Source organism: Excalfactoria chinensis, chromosome 10, assembly GCF_039878825.1.
Source record: "Excalfactoria chinensis isolate bCotChi1 chromosome 10, bCotChi1.hap2, whole genome shotgun sequence".
NCBI classification, from domain to species: Eukaryota; Metazoa; Chordata; class Aves; order Galliformes; family Phasianidae; genus Excalfactoria; species Excalfactoria chinensis.
Genome location: NC_092834.1, coordinates 3,066,383 through 3,088,952, shown reverse-complemented (window position 1 = coordinate 3,088,952; position 22,570 = coordinate 3,066,383). Strand labels below are relative to the sequence as shown.

Sequence of the window (22,570 nt, the reverse complement as noted above, 5' to 3'; positions counted from 1 at the left end):
GCCTAGAGTAGCAAGCCGACAAAGCAGCATCCCTGCCAAAATGCTGGGTGAAAATTAACTGTGGGGATGGAGACAAGAGCTGGGAGAGCCGGTGAAAATGAGCTCTCATTTGAATTCATTATTGTAATATACATTACCATGGCCAGTTTCCTTCATGCTTTGGCAACACTGCCTTCTGCAGGCACCTCTAACAGCTGATGTCTGCAAACACTGCTTGAGTCCCACCGAGCTTCCTTACGGCCTTACCTCCTCCACACTGCACACTACACCCTTCCCATCCGCTGTGCGTCCAGATGTATAATGAATCCTGTTGCTTTTCTGGCTCACTTCTGTTTTCAGCAGTATAGTTTACAGGAATTGTGTATTCGTAATGAATTCCATAATTCTGGTCATGAAACAACAGCACCTGGTTCAGCAGGAAAAGAAAGACTGTTACAACACTGTGAGCTGGGAAAGTCACCAGAATGCGGGGACAATAATGCTAGAAACGCTGTCTCAGGCCAATACTTCTGTAACATAAATACTTCATGAAAGGCAACCAAATCCTTATGCAGGAACCTGAAATTTCAGTAGTGTTGGCAATATGGGGCATCTCTGAGATGCACGAACTGCTCATGATTTATATTTAGATGTCCAAACCTGGAATTCGGTTCAAAATTATTACGTTAGTGTAAGACTCAAATGTGATCAGCAGGCCACCACCTGAAGAGAAATAGCAAGACAACAGGAAGCACTAAAGCAACAGTTTTCATAAAACTGTTTATATTTCATATAAACTAGTCACATAAACTAGTCATATATTACACATACTCATATAAACTATAACTATTTATATTTCATATAAATAGAGCTATTCTAATGAGTGTCTAGAGTTAAAAAGTCACTCATCAGACCTGTCCTATCTTTGTTTTCCAGAAACCAGGCTGTCTCCAAGTCTCATGAACAAACTCAGGCTCCTGGTTAGGGAATTTAGTAGAGAATGGGAAAGTTCTGGATGAACGTGGTACAGTTTACAGATCAATGCAGCCTGCTCTATCCTACCCTGCCTGAAAAGTGGGGGTTGAACAAAATGATCTCCAGTTATCTCTTCCAATGTCAACCATTCTGTGGCTCCAATTTTACAGCTGCAGCATTTACTGTTGCATTTGAGTGGGGCGGCAGCAGTTCACAGTTTGATGGCAGGAGAGTTTATTAACACATCTGAAAGCACAACTTGATCCTTCTCAAAGCAAATCCAGTGAACACTAAAAAAACCACATGCCTCCTGGGCAACATGGCACTTAAATTGAAGGAGACTATTCTTGCTGACAAGCTGTAGGAGCAGAATTTTATTGTCTCAGAAGCCTGAGGACGGCAAGAAAGGGCCATATCATACAGCTGCTGGCAGCATATATATTTCTGTACCCGTGCAGATTTCTGGACGGAGGTGAAACCTGCTTTCAGCAGCAAGCTGATTACTTCCCATGAAGTCACTTGTGATGTATGTCTCTAGTGTTATTACACTGAAAATCAGTGCAGAAACTGAAGAGGAATGGAGAAAAATGCTTAACTTTTCTCCACAGGCAAATGACAGGTCTGGTCTTGTTCTGATTTAACTACTGAGCTTCATTTGGCTCCCATTTCCACTGGCTTAAGTCAGAAGTCACTTGAAGACACCCAAAGAACAGTACTAGTCCCACAAAATCATCTCATAATTAGAGAGGCGCATTCTACTGGCTGTTGGCACTTACTGAAATAGGAGCTGAATCTTACTGAAGAAGGTATTTTAAGTACTGCTGTCATAAGTGAACAGAGCAGCTGCCCAATTAAAAAAAAATAGCAAATTTGCAAATGCTATTTCATCCTAACAATCTTTGCTTCCCACTAGGAATGGCAGAAATCCCTTCTACTTTACTAATAACGTCACTGAAGCTGTCAGAAGTTCTGTGTAACAACAGTGATAACCCCTGACACCACTGAAGGCTGAAATAAGGGGTCCTGTTTGCAGGCACTGACATCCAGGAGGTCTGTGCCAGTGAATGCTGGGGGGCGACCCAAACTCAGCACCTGAGAGCTGCTCTGTGCAATGCAAAACTCCACTTCAAAAAATACCTTCAAGAAGATGCAGGGAACAAATATATGGTTTTGACTCAGCTATGTAGGGATCCTTACTACCAGAACTGAATGCCAAGGTAGAAGCCAGGTGAATGCATTTTTATTTTCTCCACAAACCAAACTATCAGGTAGTCAGCAGCAGAGAACTCAAGTACTGCTCTGGCTTTCTTTAAGTGTACGAGATACAAACAGCTTGTTTTACAGAACTGATCAGTCGGCTTTGTCTAAAGCATCTTTGTGCTTTGGGAGTGTCTGGTTGTCCCATGTTGCCAAAAAGAGATCTAGCACAAGCCTAGCTACACAAACATTAATTTCTCCAAGAAATATACTTACAGCAATGCACTTGGAGAAATGCCTCAAGTACTAAAAACCAGCCCCTAAAAAGAAATCCTTATTATCTCAATATGGGAGCAAGACTAGTGAATCTAAAAGCCCATATGAAATCAATTTAATGCAATTTTGTAGCCACATATAATTGGTGTGTGTGTACGTGTGTATAATTGGTTTCAAATGCAGGTCACAATGGATTGACTGAAGCTTCTGGCTCTTTGTCAGGCCAGTGTATTCCACCACTGTTTGAACAACAGTTTTCTATTTAGAGGCAAGCGGTAACCATCCTGCCACTCTTGCATTGAAACCCACTACCCCAAATCAAGGAAAAGATTAATATCTGATCTGAAGCAAAGACTTCACGCGTGCTTTGTTTATGACTGGCAGTGATTTTAAGCCATGTATGTTTTTTTTTAATGGTCTGGTAGCTTTTACTTTCCTCCTTTTTAATCAGTTCAGGAGAAAAGATGAAGAAGGAAAGTTTCCTCTGCTCATATCTGCTGAAAATGATACTCACAGAGAACCTCCTAATCACTGATTTCCTATGTTGTTTACTTACTCCTTAGTAAAGGGGAAACAGTATTTCTTTAAAAATAGACATCTACTGATGCTGAAGCTTGAAAAAAGCCAGTACAAGGTTTTACTGCAATATGTCTCAACCAAGCAATGCTCTGGAAATTTCATAGAGCTGGCAAAGAAATCCTGCACAGCATCTTCAGAAACAGTACGTTTTTCTTACATGAGGTTAGGAAGATCTTGCAAGTATAAGAGCTGTGAGATGTTTTATGATGAATGCTAGTGATTCAAAAAAATCCAGTGAAGACAGAAAGAGATTTCTGATATTTAGCAGCATTTGAAGTCAGCATTCATTGAACAAATGACAGATGCAAAGAAAAGAAACAGTACAAAGAAAAATGTAATTGGATAATAAAGTCATTGGAAACAGTGCAAAGATTAAAATACCCTATGTTTGTATGCAAACATCTCTCTTGAAACTGAGAAGCCTTATGCAAACTTTCAACTAGTAGCATATGTGAGACAGGCATTATTACAGCTGTCTTACAGATAGAAGCATTAAGGAGCTGGCCCACAAACCACACCATCACCCACTAGTAACAGGACTGGGACTACACTCCTGTTCTTCTCACCCCTGTGGACTTCTGACGTGTGTTCTCATACAGCAGCTATAAGAGTGTTTATAAAATGACAGGTGAGGTTAACAGAAGGACATCAGCAAAACTTTCAAAAACAGCTTAAAACACATCCAAAAGTAAATAAAGAAGGAACATTTCTGTGTGCAACATCACTACAAATTCACACCTATCATCTCTACATGTAAAACGTACATCTTTTCTGTTAGAGCAACAACGTGTCTAAAAATACAGAATATTACAGAATCATTTAATGGTTTGGGTTGGAAGGGACCTTTAAGGTCATCCAGCTCCTAACCCCTGCTATAGGCACCTAGAACAGGTTGCTCAAAGCCCAGTCCAGCCTGGCCTTGAATGAATATGCTCTGGCATCAGCTAAGAAGGAAATTTGGTAAATATCTGTCTGTGTGCATCCATGGTAAATATCTGTCTGAGTGCATCCATGAAGTAAATAAAGCCTCTTGTAAGCCTACATTCTGTAGAATGGATATGTCACAGTGTCTGACGAGTTACAGGAATGCTCTGTACTGAGATGAGTGTACTGGGACACTGTATGTTCTTCCAGAATAGAGCTCCAGCTATTTTTTAATAGTGAACTGGGTTTCTCTAGACCCTCCAATACTGCAAAAGAATTCAAGAAGCACTACAGCACATCTCTAAGAAACTCTAATGAGGAAACAATCAAAATTAAACTTTCAGCTAGGATATAAACCCTTTAGGTTGCATCACTTAAGAAACACAAACAAAGGATATAAAGTTACCATCAAGTGCAGTGGTATTTTAGTTGGTCCTTTGGCAGAGATTTTCTCCCACAGACCCCTTCGCACGTATCGGACAGTAGTGCCTGCGATCTGAAACTCACCAGGAAGCTCAATTTTCCAGTCGCTGTTAATGGATCTCTTACTGGAATCTTTTAAAGCTGGAAAGAATCAGATATCAGGGAATGAAATGAAAGCAAATTGATAATTACAATATAGCCTATTGACTGAATACACTGACAGGACTGAGCTTCTCTCTCAGCCTAAGTGCAAGATGCAGTAACTTTATAAGACACACTAGTTAAAAAATAATTAAGTATATTTTTAATCTAGAACTAAATCTCACAGCTCTTCCACTATTTGATCTGTTTCAGGAGTCTGCTTGATAAACACACATAATTCACAGCATGTTGTTGAATTTGGTTACATACACAGAGCTTGGCAAAGGAAAGCTTGCATAAGTGAGATGATTTTCTTAGATTTTCATTGTAGATTTAATTTGTTTTTAAGTGCATGACTGAAATACTACAGCACTGTATTAACAAGCAAGACCTGCAAAGCAGAAGTGGCTAGGAAAGTACAAAATTACTGAGCCATTTTCCTTATCCAAGCTAAGCAGAATGCAGACTGGGAACAGACAGCATAATTAAAGAACATTTACTCAGAGACATAAGTCTTGCTGGAATAATCTCAGTACTAGTCTAAATGTTACACATTAAGCACGCACACGTATACATAAAATGAACATGGCTGGCGTACCTGGTATACTGAAAAATAACACTTAAATCACTTTACACACTATTCTCAAATCTCACCATTTAGATTTTAATCTTCAAAAAATGGACAGTACCATAAATCTGGACAGATAGACCAAATTGCTAGATATGATAGAAGAAGTGCCTCTGTGCATCAGTAAGAACAACAAAGGAAGCCCTGTAAGATGAACACCAAACAGGAAAGGTACTTGCAGTATTGTGTCCTTTCCTCCAGAACACCACGCATCAGCAACACTGATATTCTCTAAACACTCGAACTCCAGCCACATGCACAGAATCTTACTGGGAGTTGTCAGTACAATTTCACTTAGGGATTTTCTGTGTTATCTACATTACAATGGAAGCAGAGGTGTTCAGATGTCTGTGTGATGCATTGAGGGAAGAGAAAATTGGCAGACCATCCTGCAACAGAGAGAAAGTCTCAGTGCCCTTTATGGAAATCAGCATACTGTGATTGAATTTGCTGTGACATCAGACAGAATAGTCTGTGTGTTTTTCAGTTACCGGGTTTCCTTAGTTCAAGGTTAACTGTGTCCTTTGGCCAGGCCTTTAAAATGGTGTTTTTTTAACCTCCAGCATTTCAAGCCTATTTTCTTCTCTTCCAGTAAAATAATACAACTTTGGCTCTCATTTTACTGAGTATATTCTCAGGAGGTAAAAGGAGCTGATTTAAAGACTTTTCAAATGGCAATAGGAAAATCTCCCATTGTCATCCCTTTGGAACAAGTTCCCAAAGCCGGCAAATCCTTCCAGCTGCTCATAGGTTACATATAATTCACTGCTATGCTTAGACGACCAGCAACTGGACTTTCTGTCCAACACACAACACATCTGAATTATCAGTTTGGTCTAATCTATTGTAGGGAGTGTCAGTAGTGATACCGGACCATTCTATAAAGACCTTCCTTTTATTCTGGTTGGCCTTTTCTAATATCTTTTATATAGATCCTACAATGAAGACTCCCTTAAGACATGGGAGGTCTTCCTCAAATGATGTTTAAGATGATAGAAATCACTGTTAGTTTCCCCTGTAGGGGACTTCCTGAAGATTGTTCTCCTTGGCTCAACAGCACAAATGCCTGGCACCTCAGACCCCAGGGAGGCTACCAAAAGCATGAGCAGACAACTCAAGTGACTTCAGAATGGGGAACCATCCTCAACTTCATCATGCTGTTCCAATTACGGCACACATACATGTTTCCCAGGCACCTGAGCATTGTCATCTGTCCTATTAAAATGATTCCTGTCATACTCCGTAGCCAAGTCAGATTGATTTCTCCCAAACAACTCCTAGCAAGGGCCAATACTTTCCATGTTCCCTTCCCAACAAGCAGTGCACACACGGCCCTTGGCTCTGCAGGCTAAGAAATGAGTACGATGATGTCCTGGTACATGCATGCTATGGCAATACAACTCTCTCTGCAGCTTACTTCTATCCTGCTTTGCTCTCCAGTCCACAAAGTGCCCTCTGCAAACTTCAGACAGAATTCCAAAGAAGGATTGTTTTCCTCTGCCAAAGCCTACTGGCTTCCAGGCTGATCAAAGCAGCCATCACACTGGGTTTGAGGAGCTGTGAACATGACAAATCAAAGCTGTGGATGAGATATAACTATCTCCACAGCAGTACAGCTGACTAGTAAAAATATCACGGCACATGCTCCCAAGAGCATATGAGAGCTTGAATAACAAACTATGCTTTGGCTCTAGCTCATCAAAGGGAAGCAGCTTGCTAACGAAAAAGAAAAATGTTTCATATTTGTGCATCTCTCTTCCGAGAAAGGTTTGATTTTGATTGTTACAGGCACTGTTCCCCAGATGACTGAGTAGAAGGAAATAGCCCCAAAGTTACTTCTTGAGAATTGTAGGAGTTACATTGGAGACTGCAGAGTGTTCACTGCTGTCTGTATTCACTCCATGCAGGTGCTCCATTAGTAAGGAGCAATTCAGCTATAGAAATCCCATGTCTCAGACTCAGGGTACTGCTATTTGTCCATTGGCTGTTGTCACAACCACTGCAAGGCTGTCTCTGCCTAGGTACTAATGCACTGTGCTGAATACAACTTTATACTCTTACTGAACATTTGTAGTTCTCCTGGGACTCCATGCCTCAACCAGGGCTGCAAAGCACAGCTCTTTCTCTTCACTGTGGGTGTATTTAGGTGGTAGCAAGCATTCAGTTGTACACCTCTAAGCTGCTTCCTGGCTCAAAAGCTGTACCATTGAAGAGCATGAGAGAAAAAGAACCCCAGCAACAACCCATAACTTCTTGTTGGCTCAAAGACAAGAACTGACCAATCTATTTCTAAATCTGGCATTTTGTCAGATCTTTATTTCCACCTTGAGTCCCTCCAGCTTGCTTCCCAGTCTGTGGACATACACTGCCGAGGCATTTCCTGTTCAAGGTGGTTTCTAAGCATTTCAGCCAGCCAAGCCAGCCAGCGTGGGTTGCCTGTAGGTGGAGGGAAATTCTTCAGGCACTGCTCCCAGCACATGGAATAATGATTCCAAATTATGCTGGGCTCAATTCCAAAGCACTGTACCCCGTTCTGAGTTGAAACAGAGTCTGATTGGGCTCAATATTGACAGCATAACTGAAATAGAAAATCCTTCCATGCTCAAACCTAGACTTACCATTCATGACTAGGTTATCAAAGTGACTGAAACTTCATTTCCCTAATCATCTTTTTTTCAAATGCTCCTGCTGCTACTCTTCAGCTGAGGTTAGCAAGACGTTGGGTATCTTCTCTTTGTGTCCAGTGCTCCAGATAAAACTCTGAAAAGCTCAGATTGGTTCTCCTGACTAAGAACCAAAGAGCAGAAAGCATTAAAAAAAGCTTTAAAATGTTCAGTTTACCATTTACTTGATTCAGTTCTTGATCTAAGAACTGTAGAATTTTTATCTGTCTTTATGGGATGCACACAGGCGCTAAGTCCCACTCTCAAGTATATACAGTCCTAACCTTCATCATCTGATGGAGAAATCCCTGTTTAAGTCAAGGTTATGTGGTCACAACAAAGGGTCAGCTCTACATAAGGTTCTCAGTGTTGCAGTTATCTGCCAAAGCCCAAACCTCTGACAACCCGCATAAACCCCACAAAGACAAACAAAAAGGTTGGCTTCCAGAAGACAGAGTATTTGCAAAGCCCAAGGAAACACTGGCACTCATTGTTCCACCAGTGCTTTACTATGTCAAACATCTTACGTGTAGGCGTAATCCTCTCCCAGCAAGCTGGCTGCTGCATTAGTAGAAATATTAGCAGCAGGAATATATGCTTCCTACCAAGGAGTAGTACAAATGCTAATACTTTGACCCAAGGGCTCAATGACATGATTTGTCCTCTTTCTTTCTTTTGAATCTGAATGGAAGCAAATAAAAGCATCTTTCCCAGTGATTTTGTCAGCATTGATGGCATCTCATGACAGAGAACCAGCAGCACTAGGTCTGAAATCCTAACATGCAATTGGTATGTAAATGTTTTTAGCAGCTTCCAATATTCCACTACTGGATTTTGACATCTCTTGGCTGCAAAGGAGAGGATTATAAGAAAAATAGATGGAAATCAGAAACAAAGGGTCCTAGTATGAGCTTTGCTGCTGACTCCAACATAGACATGACAAAACTTCCCCATTTGTAAAATGGGAGGGCAACAAGCTCTGATTTTCTAATAACAGCACTGATCTGTCCCTGGAAGGAATTCCAACCTTCAGAATACTTTTCTACCCCAAAACCTCACAGCGTCTCCACTCTGAGAAGCTCGCTTTGAGAGAACCAGAACATGCACAGGAGAAACAGTACTTAATACTTTCCAGGCTAAGTGACAGCTGGAACATGCATCTGTTCCAACCACTGCAACAAGAACATCAGTTTGTGGAAGCACTGAAACACTGTTTGATAGGGAAGGCGTTGGTAATGAGCTCATCAAAATCAAGAAGAGCTGAGGTTTGACAATGCAGGTATGTATAAAATGCAAAATCCCACTAAACATAGGAGGAGGTGTGGGAAGAGAAAAGGATAAAAGAAAATTCCAAACATAGCTCCACAGCATAAAGAATTTAAGAGATGGCAGAAACCCCCTACTTAAGCATGGTCGTACAGCTCTGAGTGTGAAAAGGATGTTTCAGTGCACTGTGTTCTGTGCCTCGAGCAACCTTCTTTAAACTCCCTGCTCTGCCACAGACTTCCTGTGGGGATTCAAGGTAATAGGGCATTAGCTCACCAGTGACTTAGTTTCCCCAGAAGTAGACTGGAGAGAAAGCACTTCATCTATTCCACATTGTCAATATGGAAACAAACACCACTGACACTGGAGATAGAGGCAGAAGACCAAACTTTAAAATGTACACTATAGCTGACTGATTGCATTTTACAAATGCCCTTCCATCCCTTAATCTGAATGATTAGTAGCTGGACAGCTTTACTGATAAACTCTGCCTTAAAACAACCTTATATACAAGTCTGAGCCCTCACTCAGACTTTAAAAACTTTGATTTCTAGCAAAAACAAGTGAAGAAACCTGTTTCTCTCTGGACAAATGCAGAATGAGATTAAACTTACTGTCTGCTTGAGAAAATAGAGGCAATGGACTAAAGGCTGCAAGTAGCCTACCTTAAGAATGCAGAATCAGACCTTGAACACAGCTGCAGGAAATGGTGCAGGCAACCTCAGGTGCCCTGTCCTGCCTCTGTTCCAGTCTGAGCTAGGAGCCTTCCTGTCTGCATCTCTGCTGCTTTATTCTTAAAATGTACTGTTCTCTTTCCCACTCCTACATAAGTGCTATGAGCTCCTAGCAGCCATGCTTACCACAGTGCCAAGTGCTGCACAAAAAATCCTTCAGCCCACATAAGTGTATTCTCTGGTCCTTTAGGCTGCGCAGGGTCTGAGGAGTGTCGTGTTTTATCACATCAAGCAAATATCACAAGATCAAGGTGCAAAAGCAAAGACTGAATCAAGAATGAAATCAACACAGCCACTCAGAGGTAACAACAAACCTGTCATCGTACAAGTCACTTAAGAGAAAGATCGTTTTAACAGAGAACAGAACTGAGTTTTGAATCAATCTTTTTTTTTTTTGGTCTTTTTACCCAGAAAACTGTGAGCAGGTTTGTCCTCAACCACTCTGATCCGTCGGGCACCTGCAGGGATCACAGCTGCTTCGATGTAACCTACAGCAAGAAAAAGGCAGAAGGATGAGAACACCCCACAGACAGGCAGAAGCATCAATCATTCAGTATCTCACCATGAAAAAATCAACTCCTGCCCATGCTGGGGAATGGGTGGGGAACACTTCAAATGAGATCCCTGCTTTGGCAGCCAAGTTTCACTGCTGTGACTTGCATAGCTATGATTAATCATTTCGTCCTGTGAAGAGGGATAGAAATGCACGTATGATGCTTAATTGCAACTTAAAGCTTGTGCTTGGGCCTAATTATGTTTGCACTCTCTGAATCACTCTGGCTCTTCTGTAGTACTGACAGGGATGCATGAAGACTGTTACAGAGCTGATGGGAACTGACACTGTCGGAAACAACACTCCATATCACAAACCAGATATCTGAAATGTGAAACGAAGTTTCTGATAGATGCTCCTGTTGTCTCCTCTTAGCAACAAAAAAGAATGGGAAAAACGCTGCTCAAGGCTATGATCAATAACGGAGAGAACCCTGTTCCATAAAACATATGGATGATGCTAAAACTAAACAGAAGGAATTAGTGGGACAACTGGGGAAAAAGAAATTTGTTTTCACTTGCACATTAGCTTTATGAAAATGTTCTGGAGGATATGATGGTTAATGGGCTCCTTGTACTGGGCTGCTAAACAGAATTCCACAACTCGGATTTAATGCAACACCAGAGCTGAAAGTCTGTCAAGGAGTGACCACCTCGAAATGCTGCCAGCAGAAGCACATGCCAAATTAGACCATCTGACATGGTAGGGAAGTTTTTACAGCACCCCATCATATTTTTATGGAATTCTCTTGGCTTTTATCTTTCTGAAACTCTTGGCATCTTCATGCTTCATTCAACAACCAGCAAAATGACGTAATTATACTACTTTTCACTAACAGAATAACAGTAAAAATAATAAGGAGCTAGAAAGAAATGTAGCTTATTTTCACCCACCACAAAGTCATGTGGAGTTACGTACTTGTTCCATGGGGTGGAACTGGTGCCTTTAAACTAAAAAGCTGAGGAACATTAAAGCCTGTTTCAGTGGCCTGGGAGTCATGGAGAGATTTTCCACTGGCTTCACTGGACTCTGAATCAGATCCCTGTAAATGACACTAATCTCATCACAACCATGATTTGATTCTTTCTAATTGGCCACCCAGTTGACATTGCAGTGTATTATTTGGCACATCTTTGGGATTATTGGTCTCCTTTTCTTTAGATGTTAAGCAGCTTATTCTGCATGTTCTCTTATCTCGCCTCATTCTACCACCCCACACCCCCACACCCCTTTTTTTTTTTTCTTGGCTTTATAAAGGGCTGTATGAAGCTATGAAGTTCCTCTGTGTCAGTCCTGCCTTTATGGAAATCAGGGCTGGCTAGAGTAATAGGTTGGAGAAGTGGCTCCTCTAGTAGCAGTGTTTGGGAAGCTCTTTTAGGGACAAGTGCAGTCGAAAGGCCGTGCTTCTCCTGTGCTGATATGAGAAGCCTTGAAGAAGGATGCTGACAACTTCATGCATCTCAGAACTAAGTCACTCCCTCGTCACAATGATATGGAGCGAAGTAGATGAGGATTTTAGATCTCAGACTGCAAATCTGTTTTTCTCTCTCTGAACAAGCAGACTGCCCAGCCTCTTTGTTGTCCTATGGATTTTGAGGGTCATTGGATGTATAGATTATTTGGGCTAGACTCAGTTCCTCTTTCCCTGATTGTTCTATGTGAATCACACAAACTATTTGACCCTTCAGTTCAGTCAGAGTAGGCTTCACTGGGAACAATCTTAACTTCCAGGGTGAGCTCTTACACGCAATGTGGAAATCTGTTCTAAAATCAAAGCAATCAGATGTTGGATTTTACTCTAGCTATTTCCAGGAGTTGTTTTTTTCATCAGCTGAGATACCAAATTACAGTCAAAACAGAGTGTACCAGAAATCAAACATCCTCACTGCTCCCCATGCACCTGCATATAAACCCGATCGAGAATTACCACCAGACATGAGCACACAGCAAAGACGTGATTCATAACAGTATATCACAAGAAAATAGGCCCTATGACACATCTGAACACCCCTGTTAGGAAGCCAGTTTGGAACATGCCCAAGTTTCAGGTAATGTAACATCCCTACGAGGGTACTATTTACTCATATTTTAAATTGTTTTCCAGATATCAATGCCTAGAGCCAAATCTTGCAAGGGCTAAATGCAAAGTTACACAAAACACAGTGGAAAGCCTGCCACTGGCTTCAGTGAACTCTGGGTTTGTCCCCTGACCCAGCAAAGCCCGAAGTGTCACTGCTTTAGAGGTGAGCAAACTGTGGAGCTGTGCTTGAAGCTCAGCTAGTGCCATAAATACAGTCTCATTTCATCGCTGTGTCATGAGAGAAACACCACATGAAAAAGCTGACTTTTATGTTACTTTTTACAATGGTAAATAGTGGAGAATAAGCTATTAATAGGGTATTAGTTCTGGAAACTGTTTAGTTTGGTCTTATACCAGATTTTTCTCCTCATGTAATTTCTTGTCCTGACTGATGGCTTTGGGGGGTTGTATTCAGCAGCTCCTGAATAAGAAGAAACATACTGTGTTAACTCACTGAGATCATGTGGCAGAAACCTGACTGCCGGCTCTTACTTCTCCTTTAGTGAAACGTCAACCAATTTGCAGTTGTATGAATCCATCGAGTTCTTACAGAAATGAAGCAGAATTCTTGGGCATGTACCAGAAGAGGAATCTTGACACTCTCAGTCATTACTTCTAGTAATATTGTGAGTTAGGGGTCAAAACTTATTGCAAACATACTATATACACCATCCATGCAAATTCGTCCCAGCTACAAGTTCAGATCACTTCCACTGTTCCAATCTGGAGATTAGAGCTATAGTGACACTGCGGGTCACATAATAACCCAGGTCTTTCAGATAACTACACCAGAAAACAACTCCACTGTTTTCCAGGCACGTTTTATTAAGCAAACTAACGCTGCAGATTGCCAGAAAGATTATCAAGTGTTAGCTAGTAAGACAAAAAAAAGTCTCAAGAGTTGGCTTAGAGTCAAGGAGTCTCAAAGATCTGTTAGGATAATTGTCTGCAATGCCAGAGTTTGCAAGGTTGGGCTTTAAGTTCTTTAAATGAAGAACTGGTTAAAGGCTGATGAGATTTGGCAGCTATGGGGCAATATTTCTAGTAATTTCACCCATAAATCAGCCTGTTAAGATGAAGCTTTGAAAGTACAACAGGAGAACTTCATTATTTGATAATTTATAGTGCTGTATGTAGTACACTCCACCTTGGGAACAGTTACTTTGGCACACACCAATCTTTCTGGACAATCTGCATTACATCAGTGTCTCAGGAATGTAAGACCGTGATTGAAGCAAATCCTAGATACAAATTACATGGTGTAACTCGTATTAGGAGAGACACCAGAACAAAGAGGTGGCTTTGTCATCAAGGAGATTAATATGTGAACAGTGGCTACTGTATCTTCATTTAAATGCTGGAGAGATTTGCAAGAGGAAAGCAGTTCACACAGAGAAATCCATTGTTAGCCACTGTTATTATTCCCAGAATGAAGACAAAGTTTAGTATGAACTTCAGAATGTCACTGATCTACTACAAGACTGGTTTCCCATTGACATCTCACCAAAAGACAGATTTCTGAAGGTGAAATTATCCCATGGCTGAAAGTCTGATCTCTAGGCATTGTACCTTTATATCTTATCCCCCCTCATACATGCATGACAACAAGGTAGGAGAAAGCCAACTGTTCTCTGCCCATTAGCAGGTATCATGAAAGTACTCAGAACAAAGATCTCAGAGTAGAAGCTAAGGAAATTAAACTGCCCTGTCTACCTGCTGGTTATGGTCAGCAGCGCTTCCCTAATATTTTAGGGATGAGTACCAGGTAGGCATTTTAGTTTCCATTGCCCTTCCCACCTTGCACATTTTACTGAGTGGAAATACGTCCAGTGGTAACCATATGTTCATTTTCTGAGCTGCTGTGATGATTCTCTCCTGCTATTATCTTGAGAGTAATTCTTTCATCGGCACCTGTCCACTTCCAGCCATGGGATATCTTGTTTGGAGGAAAATAATTTCATCAGGGAGCCATGGATAGATTTCAAGCCTCCTACCATTACTTCAGCATTGGCTGCTAGAATTTAATTTGCATGTTGTGCTTAAACTCTTATAAGACACCCCAAGGGTTTCTGCTGGGGCACTACTTTTCCCATTATTTTGACGTACATCCTATAGACAAGAAAATAATTTCTTGCATTATATAAAGATACAAGGCATACTTTTTCATCATCATAAAATAAAAACTGCTAGCAAAGATGTCAGCATATATCACCCCATGATGCACTATAATTGAAAAAAAAACACATATTCAAATAACCAGAATCATTCTTTAGGATCACAAGCAAAGAGTTGCAATCTCGATGTGTTCGAGAAATAAATCAGCAGAGACAGATGCAAGGGAAAACATCTTATTCCTAATGCAGATCTGAGAAGGGCATGCACAGCCCTGGAGTCTGCAGGACAGATCAGCCACCCTGCAAATATAAGCCCAAGAACTGATTTCTAGTTCTGGGTCCCTTGTACAGTGGCAGGGAGATGGATATGAACTTCAGAACAAATCTGCCTGTATTATTATCTTCTAATTATCTCATAGAATTAGGTACAGGGAATGGTGCCAGACAGAAGTAAACCTCTGTCTAAAGCAGTGCATTCAGCTGCCCTACTGAGGACAGCCAGGTGCACCTGAGTGTATGTGACATTTAGCATCACAAATACAGGCTTTTGATCTCCTATCCGAAAGAGAAGTTGAATCCATTTACAGATCACTCTGAAACACAGGCAGTAAGTTTCGTACTGCTGGACCTCCTGCGAAGCACTTTGAATGTTCCACCACAATGTTCTACTGGGATAGCAAAATCTTATAAAACATGGGACAGTAAGGTAGTAAAAATAAGTTAAAAATTGGCTCAGCATTTGCCATTTTGTTAATGAAAAAAATCTCACACAGGTAGATTTTCTCAAAGGTAAGAATCTGTACTTGGTATCTTTAAAAAACAAACCAACTAGTAAAAGGTCTTGAAGTTTATCCATGGCTTTTGATACCAATCTCCCCAGTTAATTCAACCAAAAGAAGACAAAGGACCAACACCAAAGGATGTCACCAACACCCACTGACACTGCAAACAGCATTCAAGAATCTTACACGAGAAACACTTGGGAACAGCCTTTGCCTTTGCCATCACACATGTGGAAACCTTCTTACAATGACTATTGGTTACTAAGAAACAGAAATGAGTTGGTATGGGTTTAGTTCAGTTCACAGGGCTTGACAACATAATTTGCAATCACAGGAAACACAGGGACTGACCCACAGTCAGTGTTGTTCCACATGTACAGCTGCTGAGGATATGGCCTGAAGGTAGCAGCTACAATTCACGAAACAGATACCACTCCAAAGCAATCAATATATTGATATTTGAAGGTTATTCTCTTCCGAAATAATAAATTAGCATACTGTTGGCCTCCACTTGGACAGCAGCAAGCTTGCAGGCATTTGCCACTGACCTGTGCAATCATTTGCAAATTCAAAACCTGAATTCACACTGTGTATCCTTGTTCGACCAAAAGATCATCAGATTTTTGTACATATTTGTTGAAGTGCTGATTTAAAGAAAAAAGATCACTGTTTTGTTCAGTCATGATCTCTCAGATCTAACACTGCTTACTGCATGGGATTCAGGAAGTCAACCTGAGGACCTGATTCTACCAAACATTAATATACAAATATAAATTGACAGGAATAACTTGCAATGCATCAAATGCTTGCAGAGCTGGGAATTGCAAGCGAAAATCTATTTTCAGTGTTTAACACAGAAGAAACCCCAAAGCAGGAAAACAACGGACTAATTAAAGAAGTGTAAATGGTTGTTTTCTCTTACAAAATAAAAAGCAAAGATGATTCCCAATCTAGAAGACTTTTTGGCATGTTATGGATGGTTTTTAAAGCTCTTCCCACAAAACAATGTAATTTTTACAGCTGAAATGAGAAACTTCTTCAGTCATTTCATCAAATGCAAATGCCTTGATAAAAGGTGAGAAAAAGGTGAGAAATATAACTTGGACAAGAGTCAAAGGCAATAATGCAGAACATCATTCAGCAGGTTGGTCTAGCAATGCAACAACACAAGCATGCTCCAGAAAGACACAGCAGAGGTGGGAAATCCTACCTATACCTCACAAATAAGGAGGAAGAGGGTACAGAGGAAAAGGTCAGTGTTCAAAATTAGAGACTCGGATTTCAGTGCTGGGACCTTAATTCAAGGAGGCTACTAAGCACTTACACTGCTTTAGTAATTAAACAGAATCGAAGTGCTCAAATAACATCTATTTCTAAGCGCTTTACTGTTCTGTCCTGTAGTAGCACATTTTGAATGTATTTTAACATAGAAAAATGGCACTTCTGCATTTACTAATTGTGAAATCACTTTTTCTGGACAATTCTTTCCTACTGGAGGAGCTTGCAAGTCCTGAACGTGACTTTCCCTCCCTTTGTCTGATAGTGTTGGGTGATAACACATTTCTTAGAAGTGCAGAAGAGATACTCTGAAACAAAGACTAATTCAAACACCAAGCTGTATATAATTTAATGTTTAACGTTTAACAAGAGAGGGTAAAGTCTTCAGTCTGATCAGAAGCTCCTTTATCTTACAGTGGATGCTATTGCTGGCAGGGTTTCAGTAATAATATTTAGAGGGGAGGTCTTTTTTATTTAGCTGAGATATGCTGATTACAGAATGAATCATTTGTAGCATAAAATGTGCATCATTCAGAGCTTCCAAAGAGCTCAAAGATGGTGCTGAAATCTGACTTCCCTCCACTGGAGAATATACTCCGATTTTATCTGTTATTTAAAAATCAACAGCACCAGTAGTATTCAAAAGGAGAAATACAACTTCATTCTGAATTTCAGACAGAAGAAATGGCTGGTATCTGTACAGCTGAATAAAAAACAGTCAGAATGTCATCACTGAATTGAGTGTTTGGTGTTCCCAGCTAGATTTTGTTATTCTAAATGAAAAATATTTTGGAAATTGCACAGCTCCATCATGTCTGATCCTGACAAGTTCTCAGCAATCCCCACTCACCATCTAACAAGAGGCTCAGCAAATCATAAGACTGAATCCTGCTCATCTATCCTTGGCTATCTAGTTTCTCATAAGCAGGAATAGGGACAAGCCAATATTCTCATCCTTGCACATCTTTATAGTGATTCTTCATCACACACTTCTACAGAACGTTTTCTGGCTGAACAGCTGGTTGAAAGTGAGAAAAATCAGAGAACGCAGGAGGGTTAGACCCCTACACATTGTCTGCAAGAGTAGGATGTCACAAACATTACTCAGTTCTTGTGTTCTCATACATCAAAAATCATGCAATTTTAGAGAAAGGTTGCCCTCTTCTACGTTGTGTTAAATTCTATCCTAGAAGAAGAGCTAAAACTGCCTCTCTTTAACTCTTCTCAATCAGTTAAGAGAACCTCCACTCTACTGAAATGCTGCTGAGGGTTACTCACCCATCCCCTTCGTGTGGTTGAAGTCTCCTTTCACCACTTTACAGGTTTTGCCATCACCACTGCAGATTCCACAGCGATCCTCTTTGGCAGCTGAGCCAATGATTCCATCGCAGCCAATTTTCTAATGACAACAACCAGAGGTCCCCATTATTTTGCTTGCAAGGTTAAAGTATCTCTAAACATCGATGTCAAGACTAAGATAAGCACCTGACTGAAAATATGAACAGGAAGAGAATGCTGTGAACCAACCAAGCACTCATTTGGAACAGCACTGAGTTGGTTATTTAGCAACCTCCTTCCCTATCACTAAGGGCATGTATTTTGATTCATAAGACATTACTGAAGAGACCTTCCACAAACACTAACTTTTCCAGATAACATCAGATATTTCACAGTAACCTACTCTAACTTGCTTCTAAAACATGAAAGATTAGAATGATGCTTCATGTTTGCATTTTCTATCTGAGGAACTAAAGACATCCCAGAAATAAGGACCACTACTTTGATACTTAGATTAGAGAAAAATGTGACTCAGTTAAATGGCAGTTAACCTAGGTAATCAAAATCTTGGTGCTAGATCTTCACCTCATGAGTTTCAGGGTGCTCAGTTCTCATTGCACATTTGCACTACCTGAAAAAAGATCTCACCAATCATATAGCTCAAGGTACCTGCAATGCAAAAACACTCCAGTGGAATCAAGGCAGGTTTCTACACGCCAATAGGTGCCACATGATTTTTTTATGCAATTACTAATATTCCCAGATGTTTGTACTGTCTGAGCTTCAACATTTATTTGTAAAAACAGTAAATGGTTTCACCTAAAACTTCATTTCAAGGGGCATTTTCATAATTTTCTATTTCTACCAAAACAGTTACCAATAAAAATCTCTGAAGCAGCCTTACTTCACAGACAGGTATTACTTGAATAGTCACAATATCCTCCCTGTGGCTACGAAGATTGCCACGGTAAGCTTATTTATTCACAAACCATTGGAAGGTTGTGATGGTGACTACTGCACATTTGTAGATCTAGAAGTCAGTAAGATTAAATTACAGTATGATCAGACACATTAACATCATGATTAGTCTGTGTGAATTGTGTTTCTGTCAATGTAAGACTAAAAATTATCAGCAATTCACTCAATACATGAACTTTTACTGATATAAGAGTTCTAATTATGCAAGTTACTAGAAGAGATTCTACTATAAGGTGAAAAATCATTCTTTGTAGTTGAACAGTCCCTTGACAAATAAGTTAGCAGAATTGTCATTAACAGCCCTTACTTGAACAAGGCTGTCATGTCTCTCCCTTCTTTATCTTCTTATAATAAAGCCAGTTGGAGAGAGATCTCAGGGAAGAAAACGCAGCATAACCAACGTTTTGAAAAACAGGGTAAGTGGAGAAAAACTAAGAGAACTCCAGATGTTTTTTTTTCTAAGGCTGCCTGCATGTAAGCAACGCAATTTGGACCTGAGCTAAAACATTCTCCTTATTCCAGAAGTCATGGGCCATTGCCTAAGACCAGATGTATTTCAGGGATCAAAGATGGCCAGCATTCAGAGCCATTTTGATGCACTGTTTGTCAACACAAATCATTACAGACAGATAAAAGCTCAGATAGGATAATCATTCTTAAATACATAAACATACACAAGTGAAATGCTGCTCATTAAGTAGAACAACACATAAGTTGTTGGACAAGGACTACAGAAAAGCTTGTGTAAGTGGGCATTAAGTCAAGCTGAAGATGAAGATGATCACTGAGCAGTTCCAGTTCTTAGGGCTAAACTTCACACCCATGTCCAACAAATAATTGTGGGATACTGAATATGATTCTGCCCCAAAACAGAAGGATGTCCCAGCTGTTCTCCTTCCAGGAAAATAAATATGATTTATTAATGGGCTTGCTGAAAGGCAGCTGGAAATACATGCCTGACTGCCACCCTGCTGAGATACTGGAAAGGCTGTGTTTAATTTAAGGCTCTTGTGCTATCTTTTATTGTACTGCATTGGTATTAGCACTATGTGAGCACACAAATGAATAAAAGGAATATAATGAGTGCTGAACCACACTTATTCCCAGTTCTACATAATGGAGGCACGCAGAGAATAGGGAGTCAGCAATCACATGCTTTGCATTTATGCTGCAGCTTCCTGGTTAAGATAAACTAGTGCGAGCCTCTGAAAGAGTAAGTCCCCCTTATTTTGACACTGGGGTTCAAGATAAGCCATTTCTTCCCACATTTACTAAGCCACTGACACACTTCAAGAGATCCTCTCTGAGGACAAGGAAAGTGCACCCACTGAATCCACACTTCCTGAGAAGGTAGTATCTCAATCTGCAGAAGGTTTCAAAAAATGTGAGAGATTATTAAACAGTATGCAAAGAGCAAGTTAAACTGCTTAAAACACAAGTGTTCACAGCGCAGAAACTATGCCTTGAATCCTAAGTAGTTAGTGCTAGATCTTTATCACCTCTGACTCATTCTGCACTGCTTGCTGTTCAGTCCAGCATACTCAGCAAGGTAAGGTCATTTTTTTCTTTTTTTCTTCTTTTTTTTTTTTTTTTTTAATAAGAAGCAGAAGAGCAGAAAGGGGAAACTTTACATCCTGAGGAAAGACAGGCCTTGCAAATAGCATCTTGTATGTTTTCAGACCCAACAGTTATCCCGCAGGTTAGCAGATCAAATCCATGGTACTGGTTGGATGCTTCCCACTTCAGCAGTCTTGAATAGACTGGTAATAACAGAAGCATTTCTCTTTTTCTACCAGGAATGAGTAGGGTACTCGGAGCTCTACTATATTCAAAAGGAAGAATAAGAAATGAACAGCTAGGCTGGTACAGCCACCGTTTGCTACTAGGAGTTTGTGTGGGTGCCCACCACTGCTAGTCATGTTCTTGGACTCACAGAACTTCCCTGTACTGTCCAACATGGACTTAACAGTGACATTCTTAACTAGGTGAAGGGCAAAGATGCTGGTATCACCCAAGAGTTCCAGTTCCTGCCTGTGCTAGCTGTTGAAAGCTGACAGTGCTGATAAAATCAGCATTAGACAAAGAGGAAGCAGATTTTAAACCACAGCCGACCCCCTGCCCATATTAAAACATGAAGTACTGGCAGGAAATTTCAAGACTGATTTTTTGGGCTTCAACTACTCAGCACTGACGGTGATAACCGTATCCACAGATTTCTTAACGATTTTCAACCCAGGCAGTCTCCTACTCTGACATCATGTTTTGTGACTATTGACTGACCTTTAAATTGGCAGGTAATTGCACGTTCACTGAGCCAAAAGCCTGAAATTCATCCTCTCTGAAATGATACCTCAAGTCCACCCCTTCCTTGTCTTCCTTTCCCTTCTCATTTTTGTAACTAAACATCTGAAAATATTGCTTGTTGGGTGGTATTTCCAGCTTCAGTCATTGCTGGCTCCAGCATAGGAAAACTCTTCCTCTTGAATGCACATCATTTGGGCTCTTCTGTGTGAACTATTTTCTGTATTGCTTGGATATTTTAATGATATTTTTATGTGTATTGTGAATGGCTGTACAAAAACTCAATTGATACAGCCTGTGTGAATATGTTTTGCTACATAAACACAATTATTTTTGTTATATACACCCACCCTCTGCAAAAAATGACATTGCAGGCTCACAAAACTGTAATGCTTCCCATATGCTGAACTAGCTAGCTGTCTCAATGGATCAAATATAAATATTGATGCAACATGTGCCATTTTACAAATTAATCATGTACAGAACATGGTGGTTATGACAGATCCATCTGCACTGCCAACTTTTTGTCCAGAGTATCCAGTGTCCATTGATACCTCAAGGGATGGGCCACATGAAACAAGAATGTACGTATCTGAGCAACTGATATTCAGATTTCAGGGTAAGAGAATTTGTATTTCTTTGTTTTAAACATGATTTGTGGAGAATTATGGGTATCTGTCAGGATTTGTACAAGACAGTGAGCACAGAACCCTAACAAAGCAGCTCATCTCTAAATTACTTCTCTTTCTGTCCCACACCAAATTTTGTGTTACAGATTGGAGTCAACATAAAAGTTAGTTTTGAAAACATTGTCCTGGATTTTATCTGAATCAGAGCAGTGCTGCTAGAACAGGAAATCTGCACTACTTGTTTTATACTGTTATACAACATTAGACATACAATGATGCCCATTGAGTTTGTGCTTAGATCTCTGTATTTTACATAAAGTTATTCCTGATAACTACTTTTCCACATACAAAGCTTGAAGGCTCGCATGTTGATAATCCCTATGTTTTGGCATCAAAGCAGACTACATGAGTGAGCATGAGAGTAAAAAAAGAGCCCAGAGACTTTTCTCATCCCAGGAACTATTTTGCTTCTGTTTTTTTAGCCATTTTCTGTAGCAATCCTTTCCTGATCCATCTACATCAGGTTCATCTGAATGGACGCCTCAAACCTGACTCTACCTCACCTCTGTCCTTCTTTGTACAAATATCAACAGGCTGCAGATACCAGAGAATTTTACATCAGCTACTCAGCCTTCAAAAGCAGCATCTATCGTGTCAGTTCTGAATGAGAAAATAATATATATTTAGCAGTGTAAGATACATACAGCCTCTTTTCTGTTCAGTTCTTGACTGCTATAGTCTCCCAAGTATATAGAAATGAATTGGCTATTACATAGTCTGCAAGGGTTAACA

At 40.3% G+C, this 22,570-nt stretch overlaps 1 protein-coding gene across 2 annotated transcripts in view; it reads right to left on the bottom strand.

Annotated features, from left to right (window-relative positions):
* ADAMTS17 (ADAM metallopeptidase with thrombospondin type 1 motif 17) overlaps positions 1-22,570 on the bottom strand; it is a 150,611-nt gene that overhangs the window by 36,971 nt on the left and 91,070 nt on the right. The window contains exons 15-19 of one of the 2 annotated variants that reach the window (XM_072345770.1): positions 17,871-17,991; positions 15,501-15,575; positions 10,193-10,273; positions 4,337-4,494; positions 247-406 (exon numbers count right to left, since the gene is read on the bottom strand). In XM_072345770.1, the coding sequence (XP_072201871.1) occupies positions 247-406; positions 4,337-4,494; positions 10,193-10,273; positions 15,501-15,575; positions 17,871-17,991 (595 nt within the window). The remainder of the gene's footprint in view (positions 1-246; positions 407-4,336; positions 4,495-10,192; positions 10,274-15,500; positions 15,576-17,870; positions 17,992-22,570) is intronic. The other variant, XM_072345771.1, reaches the window with a different exon arrangement.